The 23,014-nt window shown below is 41.8% G+C and overlaps 1 protein-coding gene across 1 annotated transcript; it reads right to left on the reverse strand.

Annotated features, from left to right (window-relative positions):
- Positions 1-675: 675 nt before the first annotated feature.
- Positions 676-21,412, reverse strand: LOC143424041 (G-protein coupled receptor Mth2). Its single transcript, XM_076895850.1, has 9 exons — positions 21,086-21,412; positions 20,341-20,718; positions 10,971-11,247; positions 10,603-10,831; positions 7,608-7,825; positions 7,034-7,112; positions 2,834-3,012; positions 1,387-1,567; positions 676-1,073 (listed from the first exon to the last, which is right to left on the reverse strand). The coding sequence occupies exons 1-9, from the start codon at positions 21,350-21,352 to the stop codon at positions 740-742; spliced, it is 2,142 nt and encodes a 713-aa protein (XP_076751965.1). The 5' UTR covers positions 21,353-21,412; the 3' UTR covers positions 676-739.
- Between the last annotated feature and the right edge of the window lie 1,602 nt (positions 21,413-23,014).

Here is a 23,014-nt window from a genome sequence, read left to right on the forward strand (position 1 = left end):
GCGTATTCCAGCTCTATTCTTTGATTTGCCTGAAATACTCTAAATCGTTCGATTAACGTGGCAGTATAGTAAAGCAGCATCTTGGTGACAGTGCAGAGCAAGAACCGGAAGTGATTTCAATTCGACACCGATTCATAAAATTCTACGTTCCAGAGATCCTCGAATATACTCTAAAACACTTGAAGCTCGTTAAACCAAGCATGAGCAACTCGTTTCCTCGCGTATTTTTAAATAAAAAAAGGCGTGCACTTTTTTTACTATATTTTCTTGTCCAATATTTTTCTCATCGTTATCCCTCAAATAAACGTCAATACACCATAGATCTTCGCTCGAACAATATTCGTAAAGGTTCTGAAATGAAAAATAATTAAGAAAACTGAACAGAAACTTCCGTGCAGGTTTACCACCTCGTTGCGCCCTATTTCCGGCCCAGCTAGTCTTTACGCTCGCAAAACGCCCTATTACAGGGCCGCTGCTCACGACGTGGCTGTCTTTGATCAGCACGAGTTACCCATGCCCCTGTTACACCATCGTCGCCAATGGACCATGTCCATTCTAAATCGCAGCGCTACAAAGAAAACGATATACAGAAACGTGGCACAGGACGATTCGAACGACGCGTAGAGAGCGTGAGGGTTCGTTCGCGGGGCACGAAGAAACGTGGTCGAGATCGAGGACACGAAGAGTGCGAAGATGCAAGCAGAATAACTGTCTGCGATATGGAATTTATTCTCTGTAATCAGGGCGCGACGCTAACCGCGAAGCTGGACGTTAACGTGCTGCTACTCGCGCTTTTCTTCACTTTGTAAGGGTCGTGTAGCATCGATGTACCGTGCGAGGAACCGGACACCTCTGAGGCGAGGCCAAGGCGCGCCTTCAACGCCTGATGAACTCGAGGCTTCATCACGAACAAAACGAATATCATCACCCCTTGAAGACAGTTCACTATATCCGACGCGTAAAATACTTCCTCCTTGTACTTCAGTTCAGTATAGTTGTTGACGAACGAGGACAGCAGCTCCGTCACCCAGGTTATGCCCATCACGATGAACAGCTTCACGTTCATGATGAACCTGGATTCGTAACGACATCACGTTTATTACATTATTCAGTTTGTATAATATACATATATATATATATATATATATATATATATATATATATATATATATATATATATATATATATATATATATATGTATATATATATATATATATATAGTCGTGATATTTAATGATCAACTGAAAAGTGAAATGTTTTGTCAGTGATTGGAACCTAGCGAGGAAATTAACATCGTATTGACGAGCACATTTACGAGTGGTTTGAATTTAGTCGATCAAACCTCCACTTTGTGGCCACGGTTAGGGAGTAACCGATCGACTCACTTAGTTTTGTCAGCGTGAAATCGTTTGCTCCTAGGGTCCATCGGGTCAGCCACCCTGCTTATCTCAGCTTTCACTTTGTTACACTGCTCCGCAGTGAGGATGAAGAACACTACGTTCGATGTCAGCTGAACGGCGACTGGGCCTCTGAAGAAAATCAATTCGCCGTGCTTGCCTGGAATATCTGCAACGTGAACGTGCTCGTGAGTGATCGACGCCAACATTTTCGAGTACACGGGAAATAGAATCTCTTTTATCGAGTAATTCCTCTAATTTTAATTAACGGACACTGGATCGCGAAACTTGCAGCCTCGTGGAATCTCGTGATCCCATTCCCCGCGTATGCGAGACGAAACCAACAGGAACGATCCGCGTTTAATTCAATATTTAAGTCGAAAAAAACGCGGAATCCGCCGCTCTGAAATTCGTCCCGACGATCGTGGAAATCCGGGGGGAGCACGGGGGTTGTTCTTTTAACGCGACTACCCAGTATTACATCGCTTTAATTCCACGGATTTAAACGCACCCACGGGAATGCTGAAAAGACTGCGATTCGCGCGAATCGCCGGGCAAAAATTCTGGTTTCCCGACGCGTGCACCCTTTCTCCCCGCGGCGTGCGCCATTTTCAGGTAAGACTAGGGGTGTGCTTCTTTTTTTGCGAACGAAGATCGCAGCTACTAAATTTCTGTGCGCGAATTTGTATACAGTCGATGACCAGAATCTTCGAACATGTTTAGAAAAGTATTTGTGCAAACGAGAAACCGGTTTTTCTATAAAAGTACGATAATTGGTACTTGTACTAACTGCGATGAACATTTGCAGGTACTCAACAGCTGGTACCCTGATTGGTGAATTGAAAAGGCAGTGGAGAAGAATTTTTAGAAAAAGCTTTCGCGAGGACACACATGCCAATCACTACTGATGGTTCGACTGCAAGACAAGCAAACTCATGGTCTGCTCATCTTTGCTAAAATACGACAAGGTATGTACTCGATAGAGATCAACATTTAAAATACCGTAAAATTGTCGATCTTGTCGCTAAAAAATAATTAAGGGGCGTTCTATCTTGTTTAATAAAACTCTGAGCATTTAGTCGATCAATACTAAAGTTTATAAAGCCAAGATGGAGAAACGTGAAAGTTTTATGAAATTGAAAAAGAATACACAGCCGTCTCGACGCACAGTGATTGTATTCTTAATTATTCGGGAAAAACTCTTAATTATTGCGGGCGATTACGAGTTTCAGTGTTATTAATGGAACTCGAGGATTCCCTCTGTTATTAAAACGAACCAACGTAAACATAACGAAAGCAATGATCCGTGGTAACGAATGGAAAACTCGTTTACTCGAACTGCTCTCGGTTCTATCGTCGATCGTATCTGTTCACGCGAACTCGCGATTCATCACAGTGAACACACAAGACTTATGGTTTCCAGTCGAGGACTCACCAGCGAACCAGCAGCTGTCGGTGCCAAAATTTGGCCGCAGAGCTTCCGGCAAGAGCTGCATTTTGTCAGTCAGGACAGCACAAGTCGCGATGAACATCGACAGACCAAACGCGTACAGGCAGTAGAAAAAGAATTTCTTCGCGTGGCCTTTGCCTCTGGTCAGGTTACCTTGCAGCCTCCTGAGAAAAGAGAGATTTTCTTCTTTTTACATACGAGCAATTCGAGACATTCCACGACTCTTTCTTCACTTTCCTTCGTTCCACTTTCAAGTACGTAACGTTTTATACACCCTCGCGTGTTATCTTCGTTGCGCACTTTTATTAGACAATTAAGCCCCTCGTTAATGCATAAACAGTCCAGTCGCGAGATATCCACGAGCCGTGCACTTTTATTGGACCATACTTTCACGTGCAGTACAATTAACGTTGCGCGCATAATGGTATCGCGGTGTGTTTCATAATGCAAGATAAATTCCGGGAAAACCGGGGATTAAATAAGAAAAAAACGGAGGGGAGACAGGAAAAGGATCGTACATTTGACTGCAATAATTTTGTACACGTTCGTAAGGGACTTTCCTTATGGACGTGGCATGGCGTTACATCCACCGTACATTACCACCACAATGGAGCTGTGCGAGCGTAACTTTTTCCCAGCGATTAACGGAGCATGGAATGGTACATACACGGTTATAAATTGCGCGATTAACCTTATAAAGGTTCATTAAAATTCATTGCTTTTCAGTTGAATCACTTTACCAAGCTACATTCACAGTATCATATTTTTTTGGAAAATGAATAAATTGTTGTTTAGCGGCAAGGATTAACTAAACTTGTCCCTAAACAATTTTATTCAAGATCGTACATAACATCTACACGTTTACTTCTTGATCATCAGAATTCCCCGCGCAATCATTAATTATGCAATCATTATGCGATCGTTATGGACGTTCTAGCGATAGCAATCGCTAATCGTTCTCTTTTGTCTTTTGTGTAATACCAAACAATCTGTGAAACGCAAACCGTTCATAATAGTATAAAAAAGGACGTGATACAAGCTGTACGAAAAACTTTTCACGAGTTACGTTGAAAATTGTTTAAATCCTCGTATCTCGTACGATCTTCTGCCTGTACGTGTACAACCTTGGAAAAAGCCTTTTGCGCAAGGCCATCGATGGAATTAATAACCAATTTGAGGAACCAGAAAGTAGGGAACGTTTATTTGCAGGGAAGTCGGTTGATTAATGTGTAAACGGTTCGCAGGATTGTAATTCCGCCCACTGTATTGTGATTCCATATTAATACGTTCGGATGCTGAGTAAGGGGAAGTCGAGGAACTCGTTTTCTTGGCATACGATGCACCAGATGTAATACGTAATTGTTCGCCTCCCTCGATTTACATTATTACCAGAAAACATCTTCTCGAATAATAAGAATTCTTGGAATTTACAGAAATACAGTGAATGGTAATTATTGAATCAGTAGAGCAAATCGAAATCGATGTCATTAAATCGCCAGCCACGTGCGTTTGCGTATAAATATATAATTTAATTAAAATACTAATTTTTAGAAGATTAATAGTCGAGCATATGTCAGTGGATCGTCTAGGATCGTCGTTCGCTTCTTTGACCTTTTACTTCCCCCTTTTTTCGCTTGCCATGTGGCAACCAAATGTACGAGAGATCTCATAGGGTTTGTAAGTTTCGTTCACACCTACTCGATGCTACCCAGTCAAATACATCGCTCTATCGCACAATATTCGAAAAATACGAACGTGTAAATATATTAAGCGAAAAGAATACATTGGTGAAAAAATTATCGTTACACATCGGCTATTAATCGAGCAACCATGCCCAACTGAAATACACTCGGCAATAAATAACATCTACACGGTCAAAGCGGTACAAAATGTATCAAGGAGTAAAACTGAAGTTACACTTTCAATAAACAACGTTTCCAGGAATAAACACTGTTTTTGATAAGTTGAATAATATGCCAAAAAAATGCGACAGAGCAATATTTATCATTTTATTAGCTTCTTTTCCAGGGAAACCGTGTTTAAAACGATACAGCGTTCGATCGAGATCGAAGTGACACTCTTGATAAACAACGTTTCCAGCAATAAACACTGTCTTTAATAAGTTGAATAATATGCCAAAGAAGTGCGACAGAGCAATATTTATCATTTTATTAGCTTCTTTTCCAGGGAAACCGTGTTTAAAACGATACAGCGCGCGTTCGACCGATTTGCTCTGCGACGATTGAGATCGAAGCGGAATATTTCGCGTTGGAAGAAACGTTCGTCAAACAACGGGGAAACAATTTTTCTGGTCTCGACGGAAGAAACGGAAGACGTCCATGCGACGATCTCCCGCTCACGTGGATCTATTTTCTCCGTGTATTTGTATATCCACCGGTTAGAATAACAAGCTGGAAACACAAACTTCCACGGCGTGCACGAGACGAGGGACTATGCGTAGGAGCGTTTTCAATGAATCAAAATTACTCGCGAAACAATTGAAAATCGATCGTATGATATCCACCCATTCAACTTTCCAAGTTAAACACTGCAACAATTGTGCACGCTGCAATTTATCGCCTAAAAACCGATCGTAATACTGGTGGTAACGTTATAACTTAAAAATCAAATGTGTGTTAAGCTAGATAAAAAAAAGTCTAGCTCTGATTTATGCGAATAATTTACGAAGCAATTGTTTCAAAGAACAATTGATTTTTTAGTTTATTTTGCATTTATGGAGGGAAATATTTTCTAAATTCTAGTGTCGAAGACTGCAGCTAAATTTAATTCTTAGTTATTTGCAGAAGATAAAGCTTCTATTTTAATCCTCTCTTTGTCGATTTACTGAAGATCGGGAGACTCTCGTGCAAGTTCCTCAAGCACGATACCCAGGTCTTTTACCTAAAAAATTCGTACGAACTGTACTCGTCATTAACAGAAAGGTACGAGACGTTAAACGTTCCTAGAAAATGTATATTCACTTCTATTTCTAACGTCGAGGTCCATTTCTAGAATTCGATAAATTTCAACGTCGCGAGTAAAGAGAATGGAATGTCACGAGCACGCCGCTGCTATTACGAAAATACTACTTTACGCTATCAAATTTCGGTATTTTAAGTGACGAAATAGAAATCTGTAAAAAGATAGAGATAAAAACCTAGGGAAGAGTGTATCGATTCGCGTACGATAACTCGCGACTGCGAGGGGTAAAACTGATCACGCGAGTGGCTGGGCTCGAAACCGGAAATTTACCGATCCGGTTCGCAAAGTTTACTCTAAACATCACGTTCGACGCGCGTTACGCCGCTCGACGTTGACACTTTATCGTAGTTTTAACAGCACCTGGTGTAATTTGGAAATTAAATCTTGGTAAACATATTAGCGTCACGTGGACAGGATCCGGGATTAGTGTCGGTTCCGTTACTGTAGAACGCCACTGAGAAGGGACCATTACATAATAGATGTCACGTCCCATAGAAAATTCGTAGCAAAACTTTCTCTTCCGCAGAGGATCTCGTCGTTTCGTTTCTATTAACTTCCCTCTCGTTATTTGATCGTAGATAGCCAAAAAAAAAATGGTCCCATATAACTCTATCAGTAGTTCACGAGGATAAGTTGAATCGAACGAAAAAGTATTCCTACGAGCCCTATCATGCAGGTAATCTATTATGCCAAGGACAGTTGAGAAATTGCGACGTGTAAAGTACTTCTCGCATTAGTCTTGAAAAACTTTCAGATAAAGATCCTCCTTAATCGCGCGCCTCATTGACAGGGTCGATCTTTCTTGCATTAGTCACCGTATAGTGTACCTCTCTTATTCGTCGACTTATTCCCTTCCTATTTCGCTCAATTTAGAGTCGAATTTTGTTTCCTCTCTCTCTACGATCCGTTTTGGAAGTTTCTTTGCGCGGAAATTTAACCAGATTTATCAGACAGAAGGAAAGTAAAAAAAAAGCAGAAAAGAGCGTAAGAGAAGATAGATCGAACGAGGTGTCTGAGGACGCGATTACACGGTCCGTTTCGATTAAAGCGCACGGTCGAATCAACCAAATTTGGGCGTAAAACGAGCACCGTAAATCGCAGTTCGATCGAGGCGTTGGATCGAATTTTAATTTACGCCGCTCGCTTTATTTCAATCCGAGCGCAACGCGAGGGCGAGGTGTTAAATGACTAATAATATCTTACCCGAATGTCCGCCATATATCGAAGCACATGACGTTCAACCAGCAAAAAGCTGACAGGAAGAAGAAAAGCATGATGTACCCTGAAAATGAAGATAAATGGTTCCGTATAGCCGCGGCAGAGTACTCGCGATCTCGGTGTGTCAAGTAGCGATGCGATTTTTTTGTTAAATTTTCCACGGATACAGCTAGCCGTTGTTTCGTTCAATTTGATTGGTTTCATCGAGGTTATGCAATTAAGTAGAGCCTCGATATCTGTATCGATGTTAGCTCGGATAATAGAGTCGAGAGGCGTTTCGTCTGTGGCGGAATATTTTTTCAAACGAACAATTCTGAACGATTCCATCCGATTCGAAGGTATTACGATTTATTGGATTTAAAGGGGCCCAAATGTTTCCATTAACTTCAGTACGATCGACTTCTACAGCCAAATCGATTCGATCTCTACTGTTTTCATGCTTGGACTTTTCAAGACGGATCTTTTTGCTCCTTCAATCGTGGATTTAATTTTTTATATCTATCGAAACTTGTAGACTTCCTTGCGCGAGGTTGAGGGTATCAAAGGAACGATAACGTACCCAGCATTGAACACGAATAGGTTGCGTCATCCCTCCCTACTTCCGGCGTCATCCATGGTATTGCTGCGAGCGAAGCGTAGGCCACCAAAAGGCTCGCAGAATGGCACATCAGAGTTTTACCGTGCAGATTCTGCAGTGCTGGTAGACAGGCGTAGACGATCAGCGTTAGAAGCAAGAACAAACAGCTGATCGACAGTAGGATGGTGGTAAGCACTGTTCTGAAATCAGAGGACGAAGAATTTCGATTTCATAACGGTTGCTGTTACTTCCTTGTACACTCGACAGTGGCATTATACAGTGGAGCCTCGTTCGCTCGAGTCAATCTTGAATTAACCATTAGAACTTTTTACTTGGATGGTTCCATTCGATGATGAGACGATAGCCACTTTTGGCGTATCAACCCTCGATCTATTCCCAGAAGACCATTCAATCAGACATAACGTGACTATTTATATCGCACGGTTACCGTTTTCCTCGCAAAACTGACCCAATTCCCGATTAAACTTTAATGGATAGATTGCCTCGAATGCGTACTCGAGGACGCTTAATTTACGACACAGCCACGTGTCCATTATAAAATTCTGCGCCATCGTATCTCGAAGCATAATCGCGGATAATAACGTGATTTTTCGACAGTAATAGATAATAATTAGGCAATAATATAATTTAAATTATCCAACCATCGAGGCAGTCGCGATACAAATTGTCTACGTGAAATATTTTCATTCCAGATGCAAATTACCTAAATACCATGGAGGAACACGAGCAGCCACGCCCAGAAAGGGAAGTCAATTAGGCAATTATAATTCACGGCGCAGCCTGTTCATTACGCAAAAACGTAACCAGTTTACGAAGAAAGGGAAACGATCCCACCAGCCAGCTTCGATTACAGCCAGCTTCGGTCCATTATCCAGCAAGGTCCGCTAATTGAGACCGAGATTCATTGCCACTTGGCGCCTCCCTCGTAAATTTCGACGCGATGCCAGTTGGAAACCGATTCGAAGGGAGAAGAACCTTTGACGAAACGAATCGTGTCCTGATCTTAGCCGTGGAACGTTGAGAACGCGAGATTTCCAGCAACGAAGCGCACGTTATCTCACGGTTGCTCAAACGGTGGCGAACGCGGTGAAACGTACAAAGGGAATCGTGTCCTCGTGTAAAGTATCCTCGTTATCACGGCTGGGGAATATAAATCGACTCATTCCGTACTGTTCCATCGCCACCGCTGCGTTAACATGATCGTTAACATCGATTGATCTTTATTTATGTCAAAATTAAGGAAATTCCACGAGGTCCGTTCATCTAAGAGAGACCAAACGAATCGACTCGACTAATTTTTCTGACAAAGATCGTAAAAGGATCGTAAAATTTGGGACAGCACAAATATTTCATAGTTGAACCACGAAATATAGAAAGAAGCTCTGGTTTCTTGGTTATTAATTATTGTAGTGATCGATATAGGTGAGTGGTTGAGCACACTCGTGACATTTAAATTAATTCCAAGTCAGTTGTTCCTCTTCGTTTTGATATTAGCAATAAAGCCCTCGTGTCTGAAGTTTTAATCAACCATTCTTGTGTGGAATTGAGGCACAGAAACTTCTTTCATAAGCGGTGAAAATTCATGAAATTTCACAGGGGGGGCTGAAGTTAGTTGGAAAACTTGTTCATATGCTATATATTAATTTACGTCGCGTCGACTGCACTTGGGTGAGGGTACAAAATTCACGAAGAATGCGCTCTTCCGCGAGGAACACAGGATATATTTTTTGTCCGCGTGTAACTGTGCCGTAGAATGGCAAAATTATATTTTACAGTCGATTCTAAGGTAATTCCAACGTTTATTCGATGAAACAAACTGATCACGCTTTGCGTCCGCAGTGTTAGCCTTTCTAATCCGTCGAATTGCACATTTGTACACGCGCTTAACACAAGAGAGGAGACAAAATCACGGTAAAATCCGAATGAACGATGCTCGAAAAAAAATGGAGCAATAAAAAAACACGAAAAGATAGAAGAAAAAAAGAGGAGAAAGTGCACACACACGTATATTATAGTAAAAGCGAGGCAAATGAACGGAACACGGATGTACAGCCACTTCGTTACGACATGTCCCGGTGAATGGCCCTTCTTCTATTCATCAGACAAATGGACTTGTACCATTGTTATTTATTCTTCAGCTTGAAGATATACGATCGCGCAGATTGTCCGCATGACTGGCGTACAACGTGGCTATTTGGCATTGATGCAGCCACAATATGCACTGCCGCGAAAGATGTCGGTTTCCGGTTTGAACGGTTGACCAGCATACGAGGACGAACCGATCCTCCGCGTCTATCGCTTTCAGAAACAACCCCTTAACAAAGGCGCCCTTAACGTAGCGATTCGATATGATTCGACAATAATTTAAATAAATCGATTCACCAGAATATCGTAAAATAACAAAAGAAATTATAATAGTTGCGTTTTCATTTACAGATTATACAGTTCGCCAGTGGACATTAACAGCGAAGTTCAGCTCCACGGGAAGGCAAAAGCTCGACAGGGATTAGCCTCTAAATAAAGTCGAGATACCTGGAAGACGGATGTCGCGAGTTTCGAGGGGACGAAAAATTTGTTTAGAAGTTGCTCACTGGACGCAGTTCTCTCCTTGGTGGTCACGCACACGTAACGAAAAACAGAGACGGGCCAGGGTGGAAGTTTCGCAGCCAACTTCTATTGGATCTCGCGAATCTCGTCTAGTTTTACTTGTTTAAACTTTGCAAAGTCAAACAAACGGGTTCCGGCAATAAATGGCGGCCATCCATCGGCTTAGAAGTTTGAAACGCGTAACGGATTTGTACGAGCGAAGGGCGCGCGAAAGCGGACCGCTTCGAATGGGGCGCGTACCCCTTAAAATTTCTAAACGAGGAATTTTATACGTATCGATTGTCCAGATACTGTGCAATTAAACGTTAGATGTATGAAGCACATGTGAAAGTGCTCGACCCGCTCTTACCTGGTGTAACTGTTTTGCTGCTCGTACCGATTGTTACCAAAGCAAATGAAGGCGACGAAGTCCCGCGATTGATTCTGATTGTACACGTCTATGCAATATTGATTGTGCAACAGCGGTTTCACGTTTACGTTTAGGTACAGGTTTCCTTCCGGTGACAGACCGTCCATTTCGTTCCGTCTTGAGGAGTAGAAGCCATTTGGACACTCGAGTCCGTACAGCACGCCGTAATCTGAGGAACGAAACATACAAACGTAAACGTGTAGAGTGATACAACGAGTATTTCCTTGCGTCACAATTTTTACGCGTTAACAGACCCAACAGCAATATTTTTATTCAGTTTCTAGCTCAATGGATGAATTAAGACCAACCCTTAAGGCTTCGAGATGTAATGAGATCCTCAACCTCATCGTAGAACGTCGCGTGCGGTTTGTTCGCGTGGATTCTTTCACACAGCCAATTCTCGTCCTCCTCATCGTCGAGGCAACATTTGCTTATACATTTATGGTCCGAACAGTAGTCAACGTCCCTGCATATTCGAACCGCGAGACGACGTTTCGATCGAGAATCCGGCGTCAGGTCCAAACAGGTGTTCCATTCGGTGAGGATAAAATTCTCCTTGGTTGCAGAATCCGTGGGTAATTTTACCTGAAAGATAATAGAGGGATGTTTTACGTAATCCTGCATTTCAGAAATTTTGAAATGCACCGAGTGACTCTTCCATTCTTGAGCAGCTCTTTATCAAGATTTTTACAAGACACGATTGTACATGGTAAACTTTTGATTTCCAACAGAGCGACATAAAAAATACCACGTATATCTAATGATCGCGTGGAACACGCGATAACAATCATCTGAAACGTCCCCGTGAAGCAGCTGGATTTACAATGCGGCTTGAATCTCAAGAGCACGCACAATTTTTCAGCTGGAAAATTCACGGGAATACTTGGCATAGCCCTGACAGAAGGTGGATCGTCGAATCGTCGGAGATTTACGGATTGAATATCCGGAACCGTCGTCGCCGGGTCCCGGAACATTCCTGAAGCGCGGGCGACTCGCGGCACCGTGAGAAGTTTGGATTGTTTTGACGTTCGCGCGAGAAACCGGTCCGACGGGTGGATTCTTCGAGAAGTCTTCGAAAGTTTCATTCAGCGACGTTTCCGTGGCATTCGAGGAGACGCGCAAAAATCCGAGCCCGACTTCATACCGGATCAAACGTCGCAGGTAGATTAAAACAGAGGAACGCGGGGCGTGTTCGAGGGGATGGGAGTGTACGTTCAGCGAGTTCTTTTAAGAGAGCTCGCGAATTTTTCCACGGATGTTTGGAAAGCGGACTCCACGTTGCCTCGCAGCATTCGACTCTAACACAACCTGCGAAATTTACCGCGATACAAAAGTTTGCTTCGAGACGAGCGAACTTAAGCGGGACCAATTGGTTCGTATCCGCCTCCGCGGTCCTTGGATCATCCTGTAGGAGTAACAAAAAGTATGAAATCGCGACTCACGCGGGACATAACGGAACCAGGTACACGGATGAGATAGGATCCGAATGGCCATGAGAATTTCTCTCGCCGTTACTGAGAATTCGACTAGGAAACCAGGGATCCGAATGGCCATGAAAATTTCTTTCACCGTTACTGAGAATTCAACTAGGAAACCAATTACATACCGCACGTCGGCACGTATTCTATACTGTTTCCTTGCGAGCCTGCAAGATGAACGAACGTCCATTGGAGCCAAGATAACGGGCGGAACATGGTGTTCCACGGAAATAAGATTTTTGCAGCAACGGAAAGGAGAAGAAGAGGAATAGCGGAGGAGGGAAAACGGGATAGTTTGGCGCGATGCAAATGACACAGAGATTACCAGATTCGTCATGTCCCGCGGAATGGCCTCGTAAATTCGCCCGAATCTCCTCTATTTTCTCTGTAATTTTCATTGTAAGTTTACGATTTTCGCGATATCTATTTCTCATGTTAACGACGCGCTATCCATTTCGTGACGCCCGTAATTGCTCGTTCTCGTGTCGACCAATGGCGGTTTACCCAATTACTGCACGCTACGTCTACGATCTTCGAAAAGAGTTCGCGATCTCGCTCGTTCCTTGTGGATTTTGTATCGCGAATGAAATTCTAGGTTGGCTGTCTTTAGAGCCAGATGACAATACAACTTTCCTTTCACTTTAGAAATTTATACAGAAGGAGTGTCCTCCTTAAACTGTATGCTTGCTTGAACACGTATGGACGATTAGTGTTTGATATTTGCCGTTTATTTTTTAACATTAATACATAGATTGATCAAAGTATTGAAGACTATGGGACGAAGAGGTTGAGAAACACGGCCTTGAATCTTTTCAGACCCACTTCACAATCTGCTAAAAAAAAACCACCCTCAAACTACCCCAGCTCATGGATACTTCCAGCTTTCCTTCTCATCCCCTTTTCGTCCAGCTTCCAAAAAACTTTGACCCCGTTTTTTCCACCTCCCTTTAAGAACCCACTAAATCTCTTTCGAACCCCAACATGTACACCATCTCCTGAAAGTATCCAGATACTAACTCATTCTCCACAGAACGTAATCTCATTAACAGCGGGATAAAATTGATTTTTAACAATTCTCATTTTCAAGTCGTGCGAGCAGCTGTTCTTCCACGAGATGATATTTTGCAATTTCTCGATATCTGTATAAATAAGAGTCCAGAGGGGGGACATAGAAAGCGCGGCGATCCAAACCCATCGCAGCCTAGCCGTCTCCTCGGCCAGCAAAGTGGCTGGAAGGGAAAACTCGACGAAGGGGAAAAGAATTCCGCGTCCGGATGGCGCGTTATTAGAACATGGCGTCGCAGCTATCGACTGTGCAAGGGCACGCTCGATTGAAACCAGAGACCGAGTTTCCATCCGACACCGTCCGCAATGCGGTCCTTGGTTTCACCGTCGGCGCATCGTTGCTACGCCATTGCACACCGGTGTGCAGACGCCACCACCACGCCCCGTAGATTCCACGGCGATGAGTCGGATTTATTTACCGCGTTCGTGTCCTTTTTCTGGCCAGGATAAAGCCCACGCCACCCCCGACTACCCCTGACGAGGACTGGACCCAAGGAATCGTCGATATTTACTGTTGGACGGCTGGTAAATGAACTAGGTGTTCGTCGTGCTATCATTTCGATAATGAACTTATATGGACGAGGGTGTCTGTGTTTGTCCATCCGTTTGTTCCACCAAGGGTTGATACTACTGATCAGAGTTGGGTGGTCTTTCGTTGAATGAGGGACTTCATGGGTTTTGCTTGCACTTCTGGCTCGTGCATCGTGATTTGCAGAAATTATTTGTATTCACCCCTTGGATGTCTTGTTAATTTTGGATATCACTTATATGAAGCATAAGGAAATTATCTTAATTTGAAAGTAATTCAGGTTTCAAATGTTATGTGCGAGAGGGAATGTGCAGAATAAATGAGCTTTTCGTGCGAATGCTTTAAAACGATGGAGCAGTTGTTTGTTAGCAGTCTTTGGAGTAATATCTCAGTCGAAAAGTACTATCTGAAGATTTACAAAATCTTGTAATTGTCTATAATAACAAATTTCCTACATATATGCGTTCTATGAACATCGCGGAGGAATTGATTGTTGGAAGTAGGGATGTTGATTTGTAAAGGCTATGAGATTTGAAGAGGATTACAATGAAACATTTATCGCTTAAGCTATTTGTCACGTGTAATTTAAACAGACGAATCTTCACTTACGCAATTGCTAAGTGTGCAAAGGAAATCGCGCGGAAAAAGTCTGCCGCGTAAATGGAGGAAGTAGTGCGTTTAGTTTGAAATGAGTGGCGTTGGTGGATGGTTTGTGTGTTTGTGGGAGAGGTAGGGTACGAAATGTTTATTTGATGGAACGAGTTGAATATTATCGCGAACAGGGTGTTAATTGTTGTTCTATAATTGTCAATATCTAAACACAGAGGTTTGCGCATATATTCGCTTTGCGGTAGGACCGAAAACGAGTATGTAAAACATTCTTTCAACAACAACAATCGTAAATATTGGCCTTGCGTTCATAAATCTCGCGCGATGTCGCGTGTTTTCAGAGAGAAAGAGAGAAAAGAGGAAAAAATAGCGTAACACTTTCCCGTACGAGAGATTAATGAAAAAGTTTTTTATAAAAATCAAGATAAAAGCTGGCTAAAATTTAATCCAATTTTTCGTTCGCCTCGTTGCGATGTTGTAAATTGGAGAGGATCGTTGAGAGGGTGTCCTTCCATCAAATTCATTAGCCTTAAAGTCGTAGAGCGTGAAATATAAAGTTCAAATATCAAAACCTGAGCTGATCTGGTCCGGTTCTGGGTATCGAGAAAAAGTATCGGAGCATGTATCGACAAAATGGCTGACCAAGCATCGCGTTCAGCAGTGTAGAATACTGAGAAATAAAATTTACTCGTATAAAATTGAAACAGGTTCTGATCTTTTCTATAAAAAAAAAAACAACGAGTCTCGATGTAAAAACAAGATAACTTTACTCTTTCTTTTTCAATTACAAAACTTACTCGATTTAAAAACGATGGTATACACAGCACGACGATGCGACGACCTAGTTAGAAATTTATTTTGGGAACGCGAATAATTTGTGGCCAGTCCAAAAGAACCATTCAAAATGAATGTTGCAATGTTCCGGTGTAATCTCGCGATCAATGGATAAGTGAATCGAACAAAACCGAAGAGTCTTTCATTTCATAAGAAACTCATCAGACGTTCTGGGAATTCAGCGTAAACTATCGATACGAAAACAGAAAGTCCCGACCAAAGGTCTGAGAAAAATACAATTTTCTATGAAATGACCATGTAACCTTGGGAAACGAATGGAGTGAAATTTCTGAACTTATAATCTAGAACCAGGTGTACGTTCCACTTTTACCGCGAATTTACATAAACATTATCGTACATAAAATGTAAAAGGACTTTTTAAAGCCTTACTTCGACTTGAATAGGGGAGAGACAGGAATAATGAGTTAGCATGCTAATTACGTTAATCCAGTCTGAAAGCGAGTATTAGCAAAAGCAGAGGACTTAATTGAAGATGCATGTACAACCAATTCATTAGCGTCGTTAAAAAATCATAAACGATACAAGACAAATGTTTGTAAAATTCGTGCCGCTATGTCTGTCGTTTCCAAGGAAAGCTAATTAAGCAGAGCATTATCAAAGCACCATTACGCTCGATTACAAAGTGAATGAAAAATCCATTACGACTGCAGCCTAAAAAGTGAAGCCCCTACGCGTGCCTGCTACACAATTCATTAAATTTCAATTCTCAAATTAATTACTGAACCGACCTACAAATGCGTGACCCAGAAAAACACCATTTGGACTTATCCTATCTTTAAACGCCTTCCAAAAATTTCTAATCAGGAATAGGGAAAGGGTGTAAACGCGTTGGAATAGTAATCGTGAGCATGTCTGTCTGAAACGAGGCTGAAAAAAATGTAAGAAGAAACGAGCAGGGATGGAGCATTCTACGAAAAAGAAAAACTTGCTATTTCAAGCATCCCTGCTATATACACGATGGGAAGAGAACGGGATGCTCTCGTGGAATAACGCATTCAGGGGAAAAAAGGCGAGGATGAAACCAGCTGGGCGGCTGGCTGCCCTGGAACCCGGAGCGGATTAACGCAGGCGTCGTAACTTTGTTTATTATAAACTAACGTAAAGCCGGCATGACTTCATCGCTTGTAGGCGAGCTGAAAGAGGAAATCCCCTGGGTTCCTCGCGTAAACGTGTCGGAAGAAGCGTACGCTAGATAATTTTCATTCGATTCGCGTTAACACGAAATCGTGGCAGTGATTCCGCGTGAAATCGGTACGTTCCAGTAATTTCTGTACACCTTGAGAGGAACATTAACCAACAGTTAAAAGTTTAAAACGTATTGTTGTCAAAAAACACGTGTATCTAATATTTTAAATTACTATAACGAGAATCCAATTATCTAGAGATCGGTATGTTCGAATTAACCACGATCCATCGTACATTGAGAGCTCACTCGTCTCGTCGTACTTCGCAAAGAGGTTCAGTCAACATCCACTCGTGTTGATATTAAAAGTACCAAAGCAATCTGGTGTAACGTTGTACGCTCACTTGTTAATGAACAGCCAATAGACGATCGTGTGAATAGCCGCGACAACCGGTTTTTCCGACCTCTCCGCGTGCTGTTATAAATGAATAAAGTATGCAGATGAGTTATAATAAGCAGACATGTAGAAGCAGCGGCTACATCGCTGGATTTTAAGGAATTCTGTGCAATTGTCTGTCCTCGAAGGTAGCGTAGAACAATTTTGAGAATATTCCACGAGAATATTCCTCTATTTAGTAGAGGATGACGTTTAGGGAATTGCATTTATACATGTAGTCTCATTCATGACATATTTTACGGTACAGGTGCGGCGAGTGATAAGAAATACGCGTGATGTCGGCCAAGTTATTAAGTGTCCTCAATCGCCACCCTCCATTATCGTGTTAAATCTTAATAATTCATAGCACGTCAACGGATTAATCTAATTAATTGTGAAAAGGTACATCACGATTGTCGTTTTTTTACTCGATTGATACGTTTTTTTACTCGAACTCGTAGAAATGATATCGATAACGAATTTATTTCTGATTTGAATTATTCGATGCTGAGGATACGTTGACTATAAATTCACTCGTGTAACTCTTACGGCTTCAGTATAGTAGAGAAACGATTTAGAGAGATTTCTACATCTGATCGCATCCACTACACGTAGCAAACTGCTTGTCCATGAAGAGGAATCGTTTAACGAGACTATGAAATTTTTTTAGTGAAATCGAAATAGCCATCGATGCTGCGAATGGTTGTCATTTTCTCACGGAATTGAAAATTCATGGAGAAGCTTATTCGTAGAAGCATCGCTTTGAATAGCAAGTATGTTAACGAATCAAGCGTTGATAAAGTATCTAAGTGATTAATTGACGGTTGTCAGTGCGCTACCAAGAATGTGATTTAACGCAGTATCGGAAGCATCTTGGACACCGTGACTAAAACGTACAAATGAATGTAAATGCTTCAATCATCGTCGCGTGGAGCCAGAAATAAAACTGCCTACGGCGCAACGAGAAGCACGTGAATTTTACAACAGCTATGACCGCGAAAAATTCCATTCAAGGATCGTATACAGGCTGTTCCACAGCCGTCGAAGAGAGACGAAATTGAAAAAGAGTAAAAAAGAAAGGAAATTACATTTCAGATTTCGTTTTCGAGAAATATGATCTTGAAAATCTGCTCAGAGATGGCAGAGAACCAGTATTTTATGCAACGAAAATTGCAAATAGCTTTGTGCAAGCACCCACGTCACGATGGGTGCTTGTTGCACATTAATACGTTGCATATATTTCTCAGAATTTTAGTCGTTTCTCTCGAAAACGGAGTTTTAGGCAAATTTTCGTTATTCTTGATTTACGTCTTATTTTAGCATCTAGAATCACCCCTTAAATTTTCCACCAACAGGTGCCGAACAGCCTGCGTGATATCGAATTTGTCCGTCATCAAGCAAAACATTTATTTTCTTTCCCTCGCAAGGTTCTTTTTGTCTGATGAATATTCCCAGAAGCATGAGTTCCTTCTCCAACTTTCACGTACACGTACGTGAACTCTGTCGTGTGGAGAACACGTGACGTTCGATTATCATGCAATCTAAAATATCTACAGCACTGGAAATATTTATTATCGTGGTCCTATGTTGAACATAATTTATTAATTGCAATTCTGTTATCTTTACTTATGCAATGTTTAAAAAAAAAAAATGTTGAACACGAACGCGTGAATGTAAATAAGAAATATTTCCAGCGCTGTATCTTTGCATTCGAATAGCTAAAATTAAAGGAAGACGAGCGATGGGTGACGGTTACGGAACCTTGTTCTCCAGATCCTTGTGTTCTCTGGTAATGATACTTGTTTTATAATTATCGTATACTGGCATTCATGATTTATGCTTGCTTGAATCTCGGAAATTTTATTCGATTGCGCAATAATTATATAAGCGAATTTCTACTCTGCTGGCACAAAGATACTTGCGAGCATGAGAACACGAGACGACGGTTATTTGACATTTGAGATAAAACGAACCTTCTACTGCAGCGACTATTCCAATACGAGCTATTGTTTCTAATAATTCAGTATTTATTTAAAATATTGAATATAGACTGTCTCAAGAATGTTGTGAAGTGGCTACTTAAATGTGTATACATTTTTACACAGTCGTTACTTCTGTTTGCATATTGTTTCCTTCGTTCTCTTTGCCCCTATTTCTAAATCGTCTAACAAAGTTAATCGTGTTTAATTGGTGCTATAACGTCACTTGGAAGGTTTTCCTAATACATTTCCAACTATTTGTAATTCTATCATCTGATTCCAGGCCGCGAACTGGTCTTTTACACTGTTCATTTTGCTTCATCATGCTTCCTATTTTGATTACAGAACGAAGATAGATAAATAATAATAACAATAACGACACGAGGAACGCTCAACTAGAGTGCTGACACACATCAGTATCGAAGCTGACCTCAACGCCTCTAACCGATAACACCATATCTCCATGAATGAAGTAACATCGAAATAAACGAAGCGAAAGTATAGCTCCATACTTAAACATAAAAATATATAATATCGGAAATGAACGTGCTCATGCGTTAAATCAGTCAGATATCCTCGATGCTTGTTTTCCTGCGTGCAACAGAATGATTTTTCTCGCGATTCCCATAATCCACCAACGAATTTGACCGTCTACCGATCTGCATTACATTTATACGTGCTACTAAACGTAACGTGTGACCATGCAAATAAAAAAGGAGGTAAATATATTTGTTATACGAATAAAAGATGTTCGTTCGTTACTCTTGATCAAACCGTTGTGCAGGAGTGGCGATGCACGTGACACGTTTGAGAAATTAATGTAAACTTCTGCATACACCGACACACCTAACGAAACATCAGAGTCTTTTTTTACAGGCTGCAATATAAACGCAAAATATGTACGTGCGTCTAACGAATCATCTAGATGAAATTTCATAGCGTCCCATCCCGTTAACGCCTTGCTCTTTGGGGAAATTAAGAATGGAAACCTGCATGTAAATTGACTCGTTCAATTCGGTCGATTCGAATTTACTGGGAATTAGGTGGAGAAAAAATAAGAATTTTTTGTCAGAGTCGTGAGAGTCTGAGTCCTCTTCTTCTTCCAATTCCTCTTCTTTTTTTTTCAACGTGTTGTCTGGGCAAGTGTCTAGACGACATAAATTCTTGAGTCGTACAAAGCAAGATTTCCTTGGAAGGTGTCCCGTAATTCAGTCAGTTGGGTAATGAGTTGCAATGTGGGTGTGCGCAAGGTTATTTATCGTCGAACATTATTTTTTTTCTCGGTAAGGACACGTGAAGTTACAGGTCAGGGTTGCTATCGTTCTTAATCTCTTCGAATAAAATTTCCACTGTTACGAAGCCAACAGATGAAACAGAATGCAATGCCAATACTTTCACTATTTACAGATCAAAATTTCGAATATTTAAAAATTGTTAGCAGTTTCTGTTTCAAAACAGTAATTAAAAACTCGCAGAAATTACTTCTGCGTGAAACAGAACACCTTCGTAATGTCTGTGGAAATTTTTGGCTCCAAAACTCCTGACGAGTTATTCGTAAAAAATTGCACATTTGACAGAATCATTGAATTCAAGTACGCGTTTACCTGCAAGATCCTATTTGCAAAGACGATATCGTCCTCGTCGATCTCATAAGTGACGATCGCTCCTGTACACCTGGGCGGCCCCCTGAGTACGCTCAGAAAATCTAGTTTGTCCAATTCTCTTGGCATCAGCGACAGAAAATCGTTCACTTCCGAATAATCTTCGTAGAAAACGTCCAACACAGGCTCGCACCTCGCCGTGGTCACGTTAAAAACTGTATTATTCATGCAACATCTTCTGACGGTCAACGATTGCGGTACTGTCGTAGCAACGTTCTGCAACTGTGTTGCATTCCTATCTTCGTTCGATTTGCAGTACACAAATATGGGAACGCTATGGTGAATGGCTTGCTCGTGTAGAATTTCGATACAGGAGGGCTCCTGTAAACCAAAAACGTTCGCTTATCTTACTGTTCAAGCAGTCCTCATTGGGTGAAATACGAAAGTGGTTCCTCGATAAAATTGGTAATTTGATTTCTCCTCGTTAAATATGAAAAAATTATATAATCTCAATTAGAAGGAGAAGAATGTAACGTTCAGAGTTAACCGCTTGGAACTGAAATAAAAAAAACAATGTGCAAGAGGAACGCTTAAGAACCTGTCCCAGCGTAATCAATCAGATCCACGCTATAGCTGAGAGGCACGAAGAAAAGCTGCGGTAAGCTCAATCAATTCCGCGCATCGTGTTCCGATCGAGAATTTACGATCAATGGGGATTTAATGGCAAATTGACCAATATGTCACTTACCTGCAGAAAATCGTTGGGGCTAATGTCGAATAGGGTCATTGTGGTGATGTCCTCCGGTTTCTCGCAGGGAGGAATCTCTCCGTAAGTAACGCTCTTGTTGCTGAAATCGACGATGTAAATTTCCGCTGCTTGTCGAGGCGTTGGGACGCAATTCACCTTCGACAGCCCCGAGAAAACTTCGCCATTTGGGCAACATTTGTTAAACGCGCCCCAGACGCCCGCTGACAGAGACAGTGCCGATAAAACAACGATGCATTTCGTTATCATCGTGAACAAACTACACTTTGGATCTTCGAGGAGCTAAACGATGGATAAATTCACTGATCTCACCGATATTTCGTAGAGAATCACGTTATATATCCCACGAACCGTATCGTCGCACTGATGTCACTTAAGATCAACTTGACTTCGCTTATTCAAAGTTAAAACCTAGAAACAGCTTTTTTTCCCACGGTACAAGAGCCTGGCTCTGTTCGATAGGACACTCGAACACCCGTGGCGTACACTCTGGGAACGTTTGTACAAAGCGCGTTTACACTGCACACCGGATGTCCGTTATTTTCCGTCTCCAGCCATCGAGATCGTCCATCCGCGAGCCGATCGGGAACGGTTTGCTCGATTGAGAATCGATAACAGTCAAGGCGACTGTTGGCCGTCGATACGATTTCCGGCAAGCTCTGAAGCATGAGTCTCGACCGTCCTGCAACCGTTGCTTCGGGAGTTTGACTCATTTGAGTCTGATCCCTATCGCCAACGCATGGACCTTCCTGGAATCGAGAACTAAAATTGATCCGTCTATCTACGTGGAACCATAGCGCCGAATCTACTCGACTTTCTCTATTTTTATATTATTTTATTACACGTGCCCCTTTGATCCATCGTCCGTCGATCGTTTCGCGAGGATGTTGCACCCTCCGGAGGACCCGTTTCTTTTTACCACGACTGTAACTGTCGAAAATAATTTCCGGTGCCGGCGTGAACCAACGGGAGAGGAGCAGCAGTTAAGACGGACATGGTAGACGGTAAAGCTGAAACGACAACAAGCTTACAAGCTTTAATAGCGTATCGTTCGTTTGATCGTGTTTATCGCGGCATTTATTTCAAACAAGTCGTTCCAGCGGTCCTGTAAATTTATCAAAATACCCCCGTATCGGTGTTTAACAGCCGCCTTTGTGCTTGCCTAATCGATACTGTTGTTCGTTGCTCATCTCTGCTCGGTCTCTAACTCGCCGCTGTTAAATCCCACCGGTAAGCTTCGAGCGATTCAACAGAACCCGTCTGTGGTCGATTAAATCGTCGCGTTCGTTGCATAATGCATCGCGAAACACACACGCAGCTGCATCTTAGTAATCCCCAGACATGTTCCGTACAATTACGAAGGAGCTACCGCTAGAAATTAGCCGGCACGTTTTGCGAAAACTAGCGTTTTCGTGGAATCGTTAATGACCAGTTTCAGAGGGTTACTCTACCTTCGACTAGAACGTTTTCTCAGTACGTTGGTCGAGGGCTTTTTTGCAAACTTGCTGTCGCAGTTTCTTCAGGTAATTGTTCAGATATATTAATATTCGTCTTTTCTTTGATTTTGTACAGTTTGCTCATAACAGTCTCCGTCAGATATGTATCGTGATTAGAAATAATAATATAAAAATGTATTTGCTTGTACAAATATCATCGACAGAACACACTCGTGACCCTATTTTCCCGTTAGTTTTACGCTGGAAAAATTTCATTCATCAGATTTAACGCTCCTTCCAGCCTCTACCGTCGATTAATTCATTCAATTATCATTTGCAGTATTATTCAAAGGCGGGCGTTAATTATTCAATTTAAAATTCGCGTTCAGCTCACGAACGCAACTCCGTCGCCTTCTTTTCGCTCCCCTTGATCACGTTATTATTCCACTGCTTCATTTCCCGGCTTCCTTTGCCC

This window comes from Xylocopa sonorina, chromosome 5 (assembly GCF_050948175.1).
Source record: "Xylocopa sonorina isolate GNS202 chromosome 5, iyXylSono1_principal, whole genome shotgun sequence".
In the NCBI taxonomy this organism is placed as follows: Eukaryota; Metazoa; Arthropoda; class Insecta; order Hymenoptera; family Apidae; genus Xylocopa; species Xylocopa sonorina.